The sequence below is a fragment of the Loxodonta africana genome, chromosome 22 (genome assembly GCF_030014295.1).
Source record: "Loxodonta africana isolate mLoxAfr1 chromosome 22, mLoxAfr1.hap2, whole genome shotgun sequence".
NCBI classification, from domain to species: domain Eukaryota; kingdom Metazoa; phylum Chordata; class Mammalia; order Proboscidea; family Elephantidae; genus Loxodonta; species Loxodonta africana.
The window spans coordinates 48391374-48409689 of NC_087363.1; the positions used below are offsets into that span (position 1 = coordinate 48391374).

The 18316-nt window shown below is 43.1% G+C and overlaps 1 protein-coding gene across 6 annotated transcripts in view; it reads right to left on the bottom strand.

Moving 5' to 3' along the window:
- ITPR1 (inositol 1,4,5-trisphosphate receptor type 1) overlaps positions 1 to 18316 on the bottom strand; it is a 385201-nt gene that overhangs the window by 341730 nt on the left and 25155 nt on the right. For all 6 annotated transcript variants that reach the window (XM_064274996.1, XM_064274992.1, XM_064274993.1 and 3 more), the window contains exons 3-4: positions 18018 to 18125; positions 14111 to 14181 (exon numbers count right to left, since the gene is read on the bottom strand). In XM_064274996.1, the coding sequence (XP_064131066.1) occupies positions 14111 to 14181; positions 18018 to 18109 (163 nt within the window). In that variant the 5' untranslated portion in view covers positions 18110 to 18125. The remainder of the gene's footprint in view (positions 1 to 14110; positions 14182 to 18017; positions 18126 to 18316) is intronic.

The following is an 18316-nucleotide window of genomic DNA, read 5'->3' on the forward strand; positions in this document are numbered from 1 at the left end:
CCCATGTGTGTCAGAGTATCAAGGGAGAACTATGCTCCCTATTATTATTATTTTCCCTTTACACCCTGGGCTCCCCGGTTCCATTCATCCAGTTTTCCTGTCCCTTCTGCCTTCTCATCTTTGTTTTTGGGCAGGTGTTGCCCATTTGATGCATATACTTGAACGATCTAAGAAGCACATTCCTCACGTGTCTTATTGTTTGTCTCATAGGCCTGCCTAATCTTTGGCTGAAAAGTGTATTTCGAGAGTGGCTTCAAGTCTGATTTAGAAGGGTGTCTGGGGGCCACAGTCCTGGAAGTTCCTCAGGTCTCTGTCAGACCAGTAAGTCTGTACTTTTTTGTAAATTTGATCTTTTGTTCTACATTTTTCTCTTGCTCTGTCCGAGACCCTCTATTGTAATCTCAGTCAGAGCAGTTGGTAGTGGTAGCCAGGTACCATCATCCATAGGGTTTTCAATGGCTGATTTTCCAGAAGCAAATCACCAGGTCTTTCTTCCCAGGCGCCTCTGGGCAGAACAAGCTGCCAGCCTGTCAGTTAGCAGTCAAATGCATTAGCTGTTTGCACCACCCCGGGACTCCTACATCTGAGTCTGGTACTCCTTTAAGTGCTTTACCTAATTAACTCATTTAATCCTGTGAACATATCTAACTATTCCCCCATGTAAAAGATCAGAAGATAGAGGCACTGGGAGGTTAAGTAACATGTCCAAGGTGACACGACCAGTAAACAGTAGAGCTGAGAGTCAAACCCAAGCAGTATGGCTTCAGAGTCTGTGCACAGACATGGCAGCTTATTTGGACATAAAGGGTCAGTGAAGACAGTGGGCATGAAAGAATGGGGGTGGGGAGATGACTGCAGACAAAAGAAAAAGCATACGTACAGGGCCAGAGAGAAGAGAAAGCATGCTGACTGCCAAGAGGAAAAAAATCAGTCTGCTGGGAGCACAGAATGTGGAGTGGGGGCTGCAGATGAGGTTGAGTGGTAAGCAGGCCCACTCATGCAGGGTCCTGCGACCTTGAGAAAGGGCTCCAAGCAGCCAAGTGACATCATCACAGCGAATGCAGTGAATGATGGGTTGGAGGGGTGACTATACTCAGGCATGAAGGAGGCTCAGGTAGAAATGCAGAAACGGGCGAAGCCTGTTGTAGCAACTTTCGTGAGAAATGCTGTTGCTCGAGCTAGTCTAAAATGTCTCAAGATCTCTCAGTTATTCATCAGGTGGTATGGTTTTAAGACCTATCCTCTTTGTCTCCCCTCCTTAGCTTTATTCCCACTGAGCAAGGTGCCTCTTAAATATGGAACTCAGGACAAGGTAAGAGGTCCTAGGTGTTTTCTGTGCAGCACAATGCTATTAATTTACTTGGGTTCAAATCTCAGCTTCAGCTTGGTTGCTGAACTTCCCTGGGCCTAATGATACCAAGCCATGGTCTTTTCAATCGCACAATATGCATGCGAAAGCCGGACAATGAATAAGAAAGACTGAAGAATTCATGCCTTTGAGTCGTGGTGTTGGTGAAGAATATTGAATATATCACAGACTGCCAAAAGAATGAACAGATCTGTCTTAGAAGAGGAACCAGAATGGTCCTTAGAAGCAAAGATGGCGAGACTACATCTTACATACTTTGGACATGTTATCGGGAGGGATCAGTCCCGGGAGAAGGACATCATGCTTGGAAAAGTACAGAGTCAGGGAAACAGAGGAAGACCATCAACGAGATGGACTGACACAGTGGCTGCAACAATGGGATCAAACATAACAGCGTTATGAGCATGGCACAGTACCAGGTGGTGTTTCATTCTGTAGTACATAGGGTCGTTATGAGTCGGAAGTGACTCAACCACACTTATCAACAACAATCGTGCCCAACTGTAAAATGGGGATAACAACACGACCCAAATCACACAGGTATCCCAATGGTTAAGAGCAAAAGACCCTACCAGAATGCCAGGCACACAAGATGCAAGTAATTAATTATTTCTTCATCATGTATTGAATGAAATTAAGGAATCTTCAAACTAATGGCATGAAGAACCAAAAAAAAGATAAAACATTCAGGGGTCAAGGATAAGATACTCTCAGAGGATGAGGCCAGTAGAAGTCCACTTCCCAGGAAGAAAGCAAGTCAATTATGAGAGATCTTTCCAGAAGCACCAGATTCTGGCAGTTTAAAAAAGAGATTATAGGACAGTGTAAGACATCACTGTAAAATGATCAGCAATCAGTTAACCTATAATGCCATCAGCAAGAACACTTCTAGAATCGGGAACAATGAAAACCATATTAGAAGGAATGCTTATTTCTTTCCAACCGGCTTGCTTTTAATTAAGGACCCATATTATGGCAGACACTGGGCCAGGAATGCAGGGCAAGATTTGGTCCCTCTAAACAAACAAGAACAAAAAAATACCCGTTGCCATCAAGTCCATTTCAACTCATAGTAACCCTATGGGACAGAGTAGAACTGCCCCAAAAGGTTTCCAAGGAATGGCTGGTGAATTCAAACTGCTGACTTTTTGGTTAGCAGCCAAGCTTTTAATCACTATGCCATCAGGGTTCCATTGGTCCCTGTAAACCAAAAAGCCAAATCCATTGCTGTCGAGTCCCTCCAGGCGCTCCAAAATCTAGCTATGGAGACAGGCGAGTAGAAGATAACTGTGATAAATGCTACAATAACCAACCCAAATCAAACCCACTGCCATCGAGTTGAGTCCGACTTACAGCAACCCTGCAGGACAAAGTAGAACTGTCTCATGGGGTTTCCAGTGAGCAGCTGGTAGATTTGAACTGTGGACCTTTTGGTTAGCAGCCAAGCTTTTAACCACTTGAGTTCGTTAAGTAGGTGCTAGCAAGTACCTCTACTATATAGGCATTTGTTTCTTGTGGCAACATATCTCGGAATGAAATGTTTTGGGGTAGTAGAAAAGGAAACTGAGTAAGGAATCCATTAATTTCAAGGCCAGTTCCCTTCTAAAGGTAGTGCAGAGTAGGTGTCAGGAGAAGGGTTTCTGGAGTCTGACTGGGTTCAAATCCTAGCTCTGCCAATTCTAGCTGTAAGATCTTGGACCAAATACTCAACATCTTGGGCCTCAGTTTCCTCATCCATAGAAGGGGTTACTGTACCTGCCTGATGGGGTTGTTGTGTGGATTAAATAAATTAACATGTGTAAGAGAGCTATAGCGATTGAAGAAATAAATAAAATTAATTATTGTATGTAAGCACTATCCAAGGTATTCACTACTATTTTTATTTACAGAAGACAAATTATCATTATTACACAGGTTGACGGGACAAAAAAAAATTTAATCCTTGGCCCAAACACAGCAGACTAAAAAGCCGTGCAGGTGGAAACTCAGGGTGCGTCCTAATCCCAATTTTGACACAGAATTGCTCTTCCATCCCAGAGGCTTCCTGTTGTTGTTAGTTGCCTTCGAGTCACTCCGCCTCATGAAGACCTTTGCATAACAGAACAAAACCTTGTCAGGTCCTGCACCACCTTCATGATCTTGGTACGTCTAAGTCTATGGTTGTGGCTATCGTGTCAGTCCGTCTCATGGAGGGTTTACCTCATTTTCACCGAAGGTTTCCTACATCTCTCTAATTTCCTCACTTGTCAAGGAAAGGGAAGAGTTACCTTAAGCTCAAGCGATTCAGCACGTATCTTCATCAACACTCTAAACGCAGGATTATAAAACTCTTCAACACAAGGTCCTTAATCATTCAGTGTTGACTGTTTTCAGGAGAACTGTATTGATTTCCAAATCAGTTTAGTCCACAGTGGGAGAAACCACAATAGCAGTACCCAAAAAACCAAATCTGTTGCCGCTGAGTTGATTTCAACTCATAGCAAACCTTTAGGACAGAGTAGAACTGCCCCATAGGGTTTCCAAGGAACAGCTGGCAGACTTGAACTGCCAACCTTTTGGTCAGCAGCCACGTTCTTAACCACTGCACCACCAGGGCTCCAACAATAGCAATTGTTGTTGCTGCTGTTCGGTGCCATCAAGTCCGTTCCAACTCACAGCAACCCTACGTACAACAGCATTACTGGGATTCGATTTGATGACAAAGTACAATTATTTGTTGCACTGGACGAATTCCACACATATAGAGAAAAAATTGATCTCCATTAACATTTGAATTGCTAGAGATAAATGAATATGAAACAAAGGTCTCGGGTCTATTTTCCATGGGTGGCTCAGGTATGCAAAAAGGAAGCTACCCAGGGCATCAAGGTAAGCATAAGCTCTGGTGCCCATGCTCAGGCTGCCCTCAGACATGAATCTCAAAGCTCTGAGCAAGCAGGCGGGGTTCCGGTAGGGGCTCCACCACAGCCTGTGGGACTCCAGCATAATGAAGCAGCAGGCACCGTCCCCAGCAATTGTGTGACATGCTGTGCATTTTCTATGTTGCCCGGGAATTGATTTAAATTACAGTTTTCTTCCTTTTAAATGGAGTCTGTTGATGCAAGATTGAGATAAACCTGTAAATCTGAAATGAAGATTATAAAAAAACCCACTAATCTTTTTATTAAATTTGAAATGATTTCCTTGAATACAAAACAAGTTGCAGGAGACTCCCCTACAAAAAGGCTGTGAGTGTGCTCGTAAGCAAACATGCACACACGCACACACAAACCTTCAATACGCCTCAAGGCTTATACTTGACAAGTACCTCAAATAGACTGATTTTTCTGCCTTATTTAACAAGACAGGCAGAAACTAAGCCTTGCACCCCCACTGTTAAAGACCCGTTATGGATTAGAATCAAAAGAATAAACAAAATTTAAGTTAGGCCCTCCCCTTTGCATGTGGGTATTTAAAACTAAATAGATACCGGCTCATTTCTTCAGCGCCTTGCCAAAAGGAAAAAAAGAAGAAATAATGTTGCTTAGCAACAACTACAACAATGTACAGCGAAGGAGGGTTGTTTGAAAGAAAGTAAGCCAGTGAGTTTGTTATGGCCACCTTAACCCAGATGATCCACGTCCTGGTTGTGTCCCATCTAGCCTCAGGGTGGCCTGGCTGTTTCTCATCTATCAGTCTTATCTAGACAAAACCCAAAAACCAGACTGACCCTACAGGACAGAGTAGAACTGCCGCCATAGGGTTTCCAAGGCTGTAAATCTTTACAGAAGCAGACTGCCACATCCTTCTCCCACAGAAAGGGCTGGCGGGTTCAAACTGCCAACCTTTCGATTAGCAGCCAAGCGTTTAACCACTGTTCTACTGGGGCTCCTTATCTTGACAAATAAGACCTATAATCCTAAAGAAGTGGAAAAGTACTTCTAGACAGCATAAGGCTCCTGAAGAATGCTTTCTTGTGAAATGGTAACCTACCTGCTTCTGCCACCAATCAGTTTCCAGCCAGAGGGGATCCTGGGAGTCACTTCATTTAAACTCCATTTAACAGATGGGGAAACTGAGACCTAGAGAGATAAATGACTTCCCCAGGGAATCAGAGCAGATAGTGGCAGACACTGGACTGGAAGCTAGTTCTGATGTCAGACAGTGTTTTTCTTCTATACCAGTCTTGGCAATTTCCTACATCTGAGAAAAGAACCTCTAAGGACCATTCTCCGCCTCAACCTAAATTGCAGGCAAGACAAGGATCAGTTAAGTAGGTTACTGATACTCGAATATTTCCCATCACTTGGTCACGAAAAAATGCCACCTTTATTGAGGCCCCTTTCAGAGTTGCTGGGAGGTTCAAGGCCAATTACAAAGAGTCTGTATGAGATGTGAAGTCCTTCTTTCTCTTTCTTAACCAAGCCATCCTACTAAATCCATAAGCTCTCTAGTAGGTGTGCAGAAGGGTTCAGCAAAAATAAAAAGGCCACAAATCACATCCTCAAATTCATGGCCATACTTTAGGCCCAAGTGTGGCTTGTCATAGCCAAGCAACATACTTTTCTTCCACCAGTTATTATCCTGAGACCACAAATCTAAAGCTATCGTTATTTTAAGCAGGGCACATGCTAAGCAAATCAGGGGTCTTCAGTCAACATTGTACTCTGGAGATGCCCAGAGACTGGGTTCAACTTATCTGCCCAAGCCTAGACCCCCTCATTCGTACTACAAGCAGAATTCAAAATCATGTTCTAGCATAGCACAGTGTCTATCCCAGAGCTTGCCCTGGCAATGGGTAGAAAAGTATTACGTCAACAGGCGCCAGGGCTTCCATCTTCCTAACTTGGCTCTCTTCCACATTGGGGTTGTCTTTAAATGGTCCTAAATTAAAGCTAGGAAGAGCTTTGGCAGACAGCAGAAAAGTAATAACTTGGCCCATCCTCATTTACAGACTGAGGAGGAGCCAAGAGCCATGGCTTGAAGGGAGTATGGGGAGGAATCCTTGTGCCGTGTGTGCAAAAAGGTCCATGTGGCAGATTGAGGAAGAAGCACTGGGCCCACTCCTTCAGAAGAGGGATCTGGCCTGACTCTGGCACTCAAACGTCATGAGATGCTAGGCCAGATGCCCGACTCTGTCAGCCCAAGCCCTGGTCTGAGGGGGTGTTGCAAAGCTAAAGCAGAGACTGCCTGAGAAAAGCGTCATCATCTACTCTGACCCAGAAACTACTAGATTGCACAGGTAATCTGTACACTATGGAGAAAGTTATTTCACCTGCTTTGCTTTTATATGCATATAAACAGCTGCCATGTGAACAACAAATTAAACTCTACAAGTTCTTTAAAGATTTCAGCTAAGTATAGGCATTGCATTCCTGGAGAATGTCTGTATTTTTCCACCCTAGAGTATAAATTGCTGGCACACATGAGGTGCCCAATAATGTTTGTGCAATGAATGATAATCATTCCAAAAAGTGACATTCAGCACATTATGCTGATACTTATCTGCTATGGGTTCAAATCCTAATTTCTGCCATTTTACTTCCTGTGTGACTACTGGAATGTTATTGAACCTTTTGGAGCCTCCATTTCCTCATCTACATAATGGGAATATCAATACTTAAACCTCACAGGTAGGCTACAAGGATTAAGTGAGATAATCCGTGGGCATTGCTTTGTACAAGATAAATACCCTATTAATGTTAGCTATATACTGTGGGACTGTTTCTCCCATGAAACCCTAAGGACTCCTAAAGCAAGGGAGTTTAGCTCATCTTGCGTGCCCACCACCAAGACCACAGCTGGCACACAGTCGGGTCTCGATGTTTGTTGAGTTGAACACTCATTTTCACAATACATTATCTTAGTTTGGATTATTTGTGCTTGAAATCGACTTCACTTGGAGGGGTGGGTAGGGGAGGTACTTACCCAGAACATCCACACATTCAGCTTTATCTCTGATCTCTTCCTCGATTGATATTAACTGTTGTTGTTAGGCGTCGCTGAGTTGCTTCGGACTCATAGCGACCCCATGTATAACAGAACAAAACACTGCCCGGTCCTGTGCCTGGTCCTGTGCTATCCTCACAATCTTTGTTATGCTTGAGCCCATTGTTGCTGCCACTGTATCAAACCATCTTGTTCAGGGTCTTCTTCTTTTTCCACTGACCCTCTACTTAACCAAGCATGATGTCCTTCTCCAGGGACTGATCCCTCCTGATAACATGCCTAAAGTATGTGAGATGAAGTCTTGCCATCCTTGCTTCTAAAGAGCATACTGGCTGTGCTTCTTCCAAGATATATTTGTTCGTTCTTTTAGCAGTCCATGGTATATTCACTATTCTTCACCAACACCGTAATTCAGAGGCCTAAATTCTTCTTCCGTCTTCCTTGTTCATCGCCCAGCTTTCACATGCATATGAAGCGATTGAAAACACTATGCTTTGGCTGAGGGGCACCTCAGTCTTCAAGATGACATCCTTGCTTTCCAACATTTTAAAGAGGTCTTTTGCAGCCGATTTGCCCAATGCAATGTATCTTTTGATTTCTTGGCTACTACTTCCATTGATGTTGATTGTGGATTCAAGTAAAATGAAAGCCTTGACAACTTCAATCTTTTCTGTTTATCACCATGTTGCTTATTGGTCCTGTTGTAAGGATTTTTGTTTTCTTTATGTTGGGTGTAATCTACATTGAAGGCTGCAGTACTCATATAAACTACTGAGGCTTAATTACATAACAATGCCACCATTCTCCCTGCCTTTCACCACCCAAACTTTTCCCCATCTTAAACTATGAGTTTCTGTAAGGTTAAAAATTTCACAATTTGACAACATTGGTATGGCGGCACTGTCCAAGATCAAGAATTTGGAACTGAAACCACTCCCAAAGCTCACTTTTCAGCCAAAGATTAGATAGGCCTATAACACAAACGGAAACCCTGGTGGCGTAGTGGCTAAGTGCTACAGCTGCTAACCTAAAGGTCGGCAGTTCAAATCCACCAGGTGCTCCTTGGGAACTCTATGGGGCAGTTCTACTCTGTCCTCCAGGGTCGCTACGAGTCGGAATTGACGCAACGGGTTTGGTTTGGTTTGGATAACACAAACACCACCACATGTGAGGAACGTACTTCTTAGTTCAATCAAACATAAAAGACCAAATGGGCAACTCCTGCTCAAAAGAAAGAAAAGGCAGGAAGGGACAGAAAAACTAGACAAAGGGACACAGGGAACTGGAGGTGGAAAAGGGGGAAAGTGCTATCACATTGTGGGGATTGCAACCAATGTCACAAAACAATGTGTGTATAAATTTTTGAATGAGAAACTAACTTGGCTATAAACTTTTACCTAAAGCACAATTAAAAATAATAATAATTTGGAGTCAAGATTGGCCTCTTGACCTGAATGGACGAGATCAAGTTTTGATGGCAAGAACTCAGCCATGGCCCCAATCTAAAAGGGGAGATTATATAATCAATGGCAGGATCAACACTGCAGCCTATTTTATTTCCCAAAAGCCCCAGTCCCCTTCTTTCTACCCAAACAAGCCTGGATATGTATTTTAAACAGTAGAGATTCTAGAATCAAAAGTGGACACTGGCTGTTAATTTCCATCGTTTCTCTGTAGAAGGTGCCATTCATATTTAGCAGAGGGAAGGGGTGGGTAGGGATTGAAGAGGAAAAGATAATACAGAGAAAGGAATTCGCTAACCACAAAGTTTCTATTCCTGGTTTCAATCTGATGTTTGCCTTCCCTATTCACTCAGGATTGTGGGAAAAGCCAATACAAATTACAGGGAAAAAGGCAGTTCTGGCTTAGCTGTGTGTGGACACTTGAGCTTTAAGAAGACGCCATATTAACGAAAGTACTGAAGTAACTGACTCATTCTCCATCTCAGCTCTTCTCCCCACTGGGAGGAGAATGTTGCCCTTCTAAATTCACTCAGATAATGGAAAAGATTTGGCTTATGTGAAACAGATGTGCACCCCATCTTCTCTCCTACAGACTGAGGGGCAGGAGCGCCCTGGGTGACTCAGGTATGCAAAAAGGAAGCTACCCAGGATATCAAGGTAAGCCAAGGTAAGTATAAGCTCCCTGGTGCCCACGCTCAGGCTGCCTGGAGCCCGCAGACATGAATCTCAAAGCTCTGATTGATCAAGTAGGCAGAGTTCCAGCACACAGGCTATTCCAGGGAGTCGCAAAAAAAGCAATTCCCCTGGAAATGTACTTTTAACCATCAGAGCAAAGCAAGCATGTTCAACAGTTTCAACTCCTCTGCATCTGCTTTGAAAAGTAACAGCTACCAGTGTTACTGAGCAATTACCACATACCAAGCACTCTATTACACTCTTTACCCATATTATCTTTAATCCTATTCTCCTTCTAGGGAAGGAAGTATTTTCCCTCAATTTACAGATGAGGAAACAAGCTCAGAAAAATTAGTATGTCAAGGTCACTCAGCTTGTATATGGGGACAGTGAGCCCAAATCTAGCTCCATATAGTCCATGTGCATGCCCCAATCACAAAAGCATTTAAAAATAAAAAGACTCATGTATATATATACACACACACACACTTATTCTCAAATGATTATGGAATTCACAGGTAGTTCCTTTTCCTTCTGCCACCATTTATGACTGCCAGGCTCTGTGTTAAGAATCAGGAATAAAAAGATAAGAATACCTAACAGCTTGTTGTTGTTAGCTACCACTGAGTCAGCCCCTGACTCATGGCAACCCCATACACAATGGAATGAAACACTGCCCAGTTCTGCACCATCCCCTGGATCAGCTGCAGATTGGACTGTTGTGATCCATAGGGTTTTCACAGGCTGATTTTCAGAAGTAGACTGCCAGGCCTTTCTTCTTAGTCTATCTTAGTCTAGAAAGTCTGCCGAAACGTGTTCAACATCAGAGCAACATACAAGCCTCCAATGACAGATGGAGGCTGCACATAAGGTACACTGGCCAGGAATCAAACCTGGGTCTTTCCCATAGAAGACAAGAAGCCTGTCACTGAAGCACCACTGCCCCAGTAAATTCTTTACACACATTTAATCTTCACAATAACCCTATGAGGTAGGTACTATTATCACCTCCCATTTTACAGCTAAGAAAACTGAGGTTCCCAGGGATGAAGTAATTCCTCTAGGACTACACTGCTAAGAATTAGCAGAATTTGGATTTGAACCCAGGAAGCCTGATCCTATAGGCCTATGTTATTAACCACTAGGGTTGTACATTTCAAGGGGAGCTCACAAAATTAAGAACCCAAAGTCAGAAGCCACAGGGAGTGTTGCATAAACAGGTCTTTGATTTGCATTTACTTAAGAACAAGTTATGATGGCTCTCAATACAGGAAATAGCTTGGCAAGAAAACAATGAAGCAACAGCAAACCTAAATGACTAAATGTAGCTCTGCTGATTGCTCAGATAAAAACTCCATCATCCCCTTCAGCCGCTTGCCAGCATTTTGCTTTTCCATATGTGTTTGTTAAACTCCAGGGTGCAAGGGCATCACAAGGATATGGACTAGAAATGCCTTCAAATTACCCAACTGCCGTGTGTACAATTTCTAAACAGCAAAATGACGTCAACTTCAAAATACACTTATATTTGGAAAGACAGCAATCCTTTCCAGAAGAGAGATCTTTTTTCTTCATCTTAGAAAATATTTTAAAAAGTATGCTGCACCAGAGTTGAAGGACTCCTTGGGAAAATTGTTAAGTACTTGCTTCTCAGGTTCCACCAGGAGGAGCAGATCTTACCCCGCCCGCCTCCTGCAACAGCCGGCAGAGATCTGCCTGGACCCCTCACCTATGTGTGGGGGCCTCCGGGTTAGGAAAAGTGCGTGGGATTCCGGCAGTAGTGACCTACATTCACAAAGCCTGCAGCAGAGCTGGGTCTGAACCAGATTTTCCCACAAGTATAAAGTGGCTCACAACCCAGAAACCTTGATTTTTAATTTATGGAGAAAAGCAGTCAACAAATCAAGTCAGTATCACATGGCCACCTGTTGAACCAGGCCAAGCCATAAAATGGAGTTTGGTTCTTTTCAAATGGCCTCCATCGGCCTATTGTGTTTATCTCAAGAGAGTCCCTTCAAATCAGTCACCAGATAGATATCTAAGCACCAGGCACTTTTACCCTAAACCAACAAACGGAAAAAACAAACAAACCCATTGCCATCAAGTTGATTCCAACTCATAGAAGTCCTACAGGTCAGAGCAGAACTGCCCCATAGGGTTTTCAAGAGAAACCTTTAGAGAAGCAGATCGTCACATCTTTCTCCCGAGGAGCAGCTAGTGGGTTTGAACCATCAACCTTTGGGTTAGCAGCTGAAAGCTTAACCACTATACCACCAGGGCTTCTCACTTTTACCCTAATGCCAAGAAAACACGTCTCTTTCGACTTCCCCTACAGTCTTATGTATTCTAACGTTCTCACCTTGTATTCAAATAATCCAGCTGGTTAACTTTATACAGTGTATTAAAAACTTCCCCAGGTTCACTTCCCAACCCCCAGGGCCTATGTGTAGATGGGAACTTACACTAGACTCACGCAACGAGATCCTTTGTACATCCTTCCACTTGGGTCTCAGATGAAAAAGCCAAGGCTATACCAGCTCCTCCCTGAGTAATAATGGTTTAGAGCCCTGGTGAGGGCACTGGTAGTTCAGTGGCAGAATTCTTGTTTTCCATGCGGGACCCGAGTTTGGTTCCCAGCCAATGCACCTCATGTGCAGCCACCACGTGACCTTCAGTGGAGGTTTGGGTGTTAGTATGATGCCAAATAGGCTTCAGTGCAGTTTTCAGACTAAGACAGACTAGGAAGAAAGGTCTGGCAATCTACTTCTGAAAACCGGTCAATGAAAACCTATGGAACACAACAGTTCAATATGCAAGTGATTATGGGGATGGCGCAGGACTGGGCAGCATTTCATTATGGCCTGTATGGGGGTCACTCTGAGTCAAGCAACTCCACAGCAGCTGACAACAACAACATTATGGTCAGGCTCTGTGAGCGATGGTTCCTAACCTTTACTGTACAAGAGAATCACCTGGGGAACTTTCAGAAATCCCAATGCCCACTTAAATCAGAATCCCTGGTGGTAGAGCTCAGACATCAGTTTTTTGAAAGTTCCCCACCAGGTGATTTCTCTGCGCAGCCGAAGTTGAGAACCACTATGCTCACTCCATCCGTGGCGGGACCTCAGACAGGCTGCTTAACCTCTGAGCGTATCAATCTCCTCACGGGGTGGAAGGACGGCTCCAGGAGCAGAGTCCTTAGCACAGAGCCCCGTACAGAATCAATAGGCCCTGGTCCTTTTATTACTCAGAATAGGGGATGAAGTCTATGAGCTACTGGATCACAACCCTTTGATCAAATTTTCATTTCTGCTGCATTCAGGATTTTGTTTTGAAAGACGACATGGAGGAGGGACTGAAAAGAAAAAGGCAACAGAGGCAACACCTACCTCAGGTTCCTGTCTCTCTGGCTCTATGTCAATTACTTTTTTTTAAATTGTCCCCCCACCCCATCCCCAGATGAAAACATTCTCCTGAGAATGCCATGCCAACTGGATGCAGCTCAATACCAAATGTCTTCCAAATGGCTGTTCTCCATCTGAACTCTGCCTTCTATTTTGTTCTAATTTCTTCAGCTTTTATGCATAAAAGGCAAACAGCTTTTACAACACTAAACAGTAAGAGAGGAGCCCTGGTAGTGCAGTGGTTAAGCTCTCGACTGCTAACCAGAAGGTCAGCAGTTCAAACCCACCAGCCACTCCACAGGAGAAAGATGGAGCAGTCTGCTTCTATACAGATTTACAGACTTGGAAACCCTATGAGGCAGTTCTACTGTGTCCTATAGGGTTGCTACGAGTTGGAGCTGACTCAATGGCAACAGGTTTGGTTTTGGTTAAGCAGTAAGAACTTATAACAAAAATGACATGATCATGCAAATGGCAATGTTTAGACCCTTTGAGACTGAGGCCATCAGTCAAATACTTAACCCACTGGGTTCTCACTTCAACTGTACGTAAGAATCGCTGACTTAATTCATCTGGAATGCAGCCCTGAGCATCTATTTAATTTACAAGCTTCCCCAGATTATTCTAACCCACAGCTACACCTGAGGACCACTAACAACAAGAAAAAACAACATGTTCATCATCTAAGATACCAACTACGTTTTAAACATCAACTGGGAAAAGCTAAGCTACCTTCCAAAGAGAACATCAAATGCAGAAGGCTTAAAAAGAAAGCCAACACTGGTATGAAAACTGCCCTGTCTGTGTCTTTTAACTGAAACAGCAAGTGCTATAGTCAAAACTTCCCACTCCAGGTTAAGACAGCTAAGAATATCAGAGCCCCCAAAGGGAGAGTGAGATCTGCTGAAACAACAAACGTTCCTTGTAACTAGAACTTATTTATAACAAGATAAATAAATAAATCTTATTTCTTTGGAGATATGTCTGCACAAATGGATGCCTTTAAACTGAATAAGCACTTATCAACATCTATTCCACAGACAAATTAAGGCGCTATTAAAACCATCCCAATATCTTGACATTTAGGCATCTTCAAGAAGTTGACTGACTCAAAAGGCTTGGAATTGAAATCATACTTAAAGAAAAAAATGCTTAAGTAAATAAGCCTACAATTGCTATAAAGGAAAAAACAAAGAGGAAATACACATAGCAACACACGTCATGAACTTTCAAGAGAGTCAGGTGTCACTCCAGGAAGGCCACCACCTTACCTCTGAATTTCTTAGGTGGATTGTTAAGGTCCCCGGCTTCTGGCTGTACAACACAGCGATCATCCACCAGGCTGCAAAGAAGACAAAGATAAATGTTATAACAAGCCAAGTCTAGGAAAATAAAACCCTAAGTACTGTGTAAAAATTAAACATTCCAGGGCTTTTCCTGTACAAAACTTAGCCTGGAATATTCTCCTGCCAGGGAGCTGTTGACACTAGAGGTTTCCCAAGGTTCTGCTTCTATAATGGACACTGTTCTCCGTGGCTTCTTCCCCTTCATCACATCCATGATGGATTTGCGCACAGTATGCACTATCACTGAAGTCCAAAGGCAGATGAAGGATCCGTGCATTCAACGAGTAGTGGCTGAGGGGCCAAGTTTGTGCCCGGCATTGCACTGTGCTTGGTCCTGTGATATGAGGATGAATATGAGCTAGGGCCCTGCTCTTAGGGAGCTCAAGTCTAGTAGAGGAGCCAAAAGGGCAAACCTATAAGACCATAACCTAAGGGCTATAAGAGAAGGAAGAATAAAGTGCAGCCAGAAACTAATTGCGCAGGAGGCCATCTGAGCACTGCTGGTAGAGGAGGTCCTATTAGAAGAGTTGAAACTAGAGCTCCCAACTTATCAGTTCCAGTTCGACCTCTTGCTGAGATCACCTGGGGATTCTTACGTATAACTACCTGGGACCTTGTCAGGAATGCAAATTCTCAGTAAGGAGTTAAACCAATTCAAAACCCTGGTTGAAACCAATTCAAAGCCCTGGGAGAATGAAGTAGTGGGGAGCATTTTCAGATGGAAGTGCAAGTGCAAACACACACAGATGTCAAAGAACTTTTGAGCTTCTAAAGCAACTAGCGGGGAAGAACAAAAAACAACAATAAGTAACTAGCCAAAAACTGCACAAATACCCGGTATTTAAAGTCTCAACTGGCTCATCTAACTTACACAATTCTTTTAGAAGAATCACTAAAAAATAATAATAATAATAATAATAAATTGAACAGATAAGGAAACTAAGGCTGTAAGAAGTTAAATGACTCATCCAAGGTCCTAAAGCTGGTATCATTAACCAAAACCCAGTTGCCCTTGAGTCGATTTCAACTCATGGCAACCCTGTGTGAGCCAGAGTAGAACTGTGCTTCCTAAGGTTTTCAGTGTCTGATGTCTCAGAAGTATATCACTGAGCCTTTCTCCTGAGGTGCCTCCGGGTGAACTCCAACCTCCAACATTTCGGCTACCGGCCACGCGCTTTAACCATTTGCACCACCCAGGCACTCCTGGTATAGGTAGGACTGGCTCATTCTCCAAGTGGCCACAGAAATTCCTCCGAGCTACCATGTTACAGTTTTCCAGGGTTTCTTCCATAAATCCGTGCTGTCTCTTCTCCCAGAAGCAAGGTGCCAGTAAATACTCAGCCTTTACCCTTGCTACTCCTTCCTCAAAAACTCCTTTTCACCTCTTAAATTCCTGACTATCTCTCAAGTACCTGATTCAGAGCCCTACTTCTCCCATAAAGCCCTCCTATGCTTTTCCTGTTCTCTCTGCCTCTTCTCCACTGTCCTCCCTATCTCAAGGGCTGAGAGGTGCAAATGGTGCCCTAGACTAGAAGCTCCGCAAGGGCAGGGAGCTGCCTGCTCTGTGGCCCAGAAGATGCCCAAGTCAGCTGTTTAGCAACTATTTGGTGAGTGACAAAGTCGCCAGAGTAGCCCACCAACAGCTGCTTCTGCTCCAAGACAGAATGCCTCTCTGTATCAATATAATGGTCCAATGAGCAAAACATTCACCCATGTATGCTCCGTTTTACTTCTATGGCCTGAGCTTTTATTCAAAAATCAAAAGCAAAGTGTGCATATATAAAATCCCCTGCGAGCATGATTTTAAACATTTGTACTGCATTTATATGGTGAGTCCCTGAGAGTGTAGATACTGCAGTGCCACCCCCAGATATAATGTGATACTTGCGGAGGGGGTCTCAGAATTTCACACAGGCCTGGCGATCTACTTCTGAAAAATCCGCCATTGAAAACCCTGTGGAACACAGTTCTACTCTGACATACATGGAGTCACCATGTAGGTACTGGAAATACTTGAGGAAAATGCTTATAAAGCAAATAATTTGTATCTCACAGGAATTTTAAGAATTGATGCTCTGGAAGAAGCAAAGAAGGGAAGAGCAGGTACTAAAATTGCAACGGCTGGTTCAGCACCTGCCTAGAAGTAAGCTTGGTGCCTGGGATGGCAACGATGCCAGTAACTGACATCGGGACCACAGAGTGGTAGGAAAAAAGATGAGCATATGGTGGGGCTGAGATTTAACAACGCATCCAGATAAAAGCTGTGGGCAGACAGCCAGGAGTGTGGCAGTCAAATTCAGCCAGAGAAGGAGGTGGTCGGGGAAGAGAAAGCCAACCCTGCAGGGGGTAACTGCTAAGAGCACTGGCTTTGGAGTCTCTAGTCTTCTGAGCTGTGAAACCTTGGGCAAGTGACTTTACCTCTCTGGGCCTCAGGAGTTTAATCTTCAACAAATGAGGATAACGCTAGTACTCAGCTTAAAGTGTTATTTGAACATTAAAGGGATGATTTTTGTACAGTACTTAGCACAGTGCCTAGCACACAATAACGACTTATATTGCTCACAGAGTGGTTACTACTGCTATTTATTATTGTTATTGCTGAAAAACAGGAAGAGGATGAAAGACTGAACCATGGGGGACAGAAAGGGGAAAGGAGCCAGGCAAGAAAAAAGAAGGGGAAGAGAAGTGGAACCAGCAGAAGGCCTCTCTGCCAGAAGGCACAGAAAAGAAATTGCTAAGGGGTGGTTTACAGTGTAGAGAAGTCAAAACAGACAAGGACTGAGACACGGTCACTGGGTCAGGTAGTCATGGATGACTTCCTCTTACTGATAACTTTTGAAAATGCAATTTTTATCCAGTGACTGCACAGTGCCCGTTGAGTGAGAATTCTGTATTTGGAATAACTTGCTCCTTGAGGGTGGACTCACCTGAATCAGAGCCTGGGAATACACAATCTGCACAAGCAGCAGAGAACAAGCACGCTTTAAATAATGGCTACGATTAGAAGGAAGGTGCTGACTACTGTAAGAATGAGGTTCTTGGAGAAGCTGCTGGCCTGTCTGAGAACAGCTCCTGCCAAATTCAACAATGCCACCCTGGGCCTAACTAATCTTTCCTACACAAAGGCAATATAGATCATTCCAGGCTATTCTGGAATTAAGCATCTTGATTCTCTATTCTGCTTCCATCTGCCTTTGGGGCTATTTATTTATTTCCTCTTCTAGACAGTAGGATGAGGAGGAGGGAGAAGATAGTCAAATTAGTATACTATGGGATATATTTATACCCTTAAACATTGGGTAAAAGATTTGAAAAAACACAAAAGAGCAAAAGTTTGAATTACAGGACATTGTGCAATTTATAGTTTTTGAATACATACAGCAATGTAAACTAGGAAAGGCTCTGCTTCAAAGAAGACAGACAAGCACCTGAGAAGTTCTGGTCTTTGCTTATATTACAAACAAGTCACTATTTGAAAATAAGAGCTTTTACAAAGCTAAAAAGCACTCCTTCGAGGTCTGTAAATATTAATCTTAATTTTTTGATTCCATATATATGGAATTATATATATTATCCATATATAGGGAATTATAATAAATTCTGGATTAATGAGTTCTAATTAATGAGGCTTCCCTTTTACAGAACCAACATCATGTTTTTGTGTGAGAGGTTAAATTTAGATAGCATGAGAGAGTTGGTATTCATGATTTCAACCACCTCCGTAAAAGCCAAGTAAAACGGTAACATTCTTATCTTAGAAAAATCAAAGTTTTCGAACTGATGTTATGATGTCTTAACAAGTCCTGCCATGGAAGAAACCAGGAGCTCTTACCCCAAGGTGCTAATAAATCCATTTGTCGATCCCTCGGCGTACAGGGAACAAATGTCTCCAATATGCAGGAAACTGGACATCTTGTCAGACATGTCTTTCTGGAGAGTCCTAGACAAAGTAAAATATGCAACATTGTTAGAAGAAATGAAAAGGCTCAGAGGGGGAAAAAAAAAAGTCACTGCAAGTTGGCTTAGCTCAATTTTCCAAAGCACTCCACTTAAAAGTCACATTTAAATAAATGTTTGACAGGCAGGCAATTTAAATGAGCCAAGTAAGGACAGATGCAACAACATTTTTTT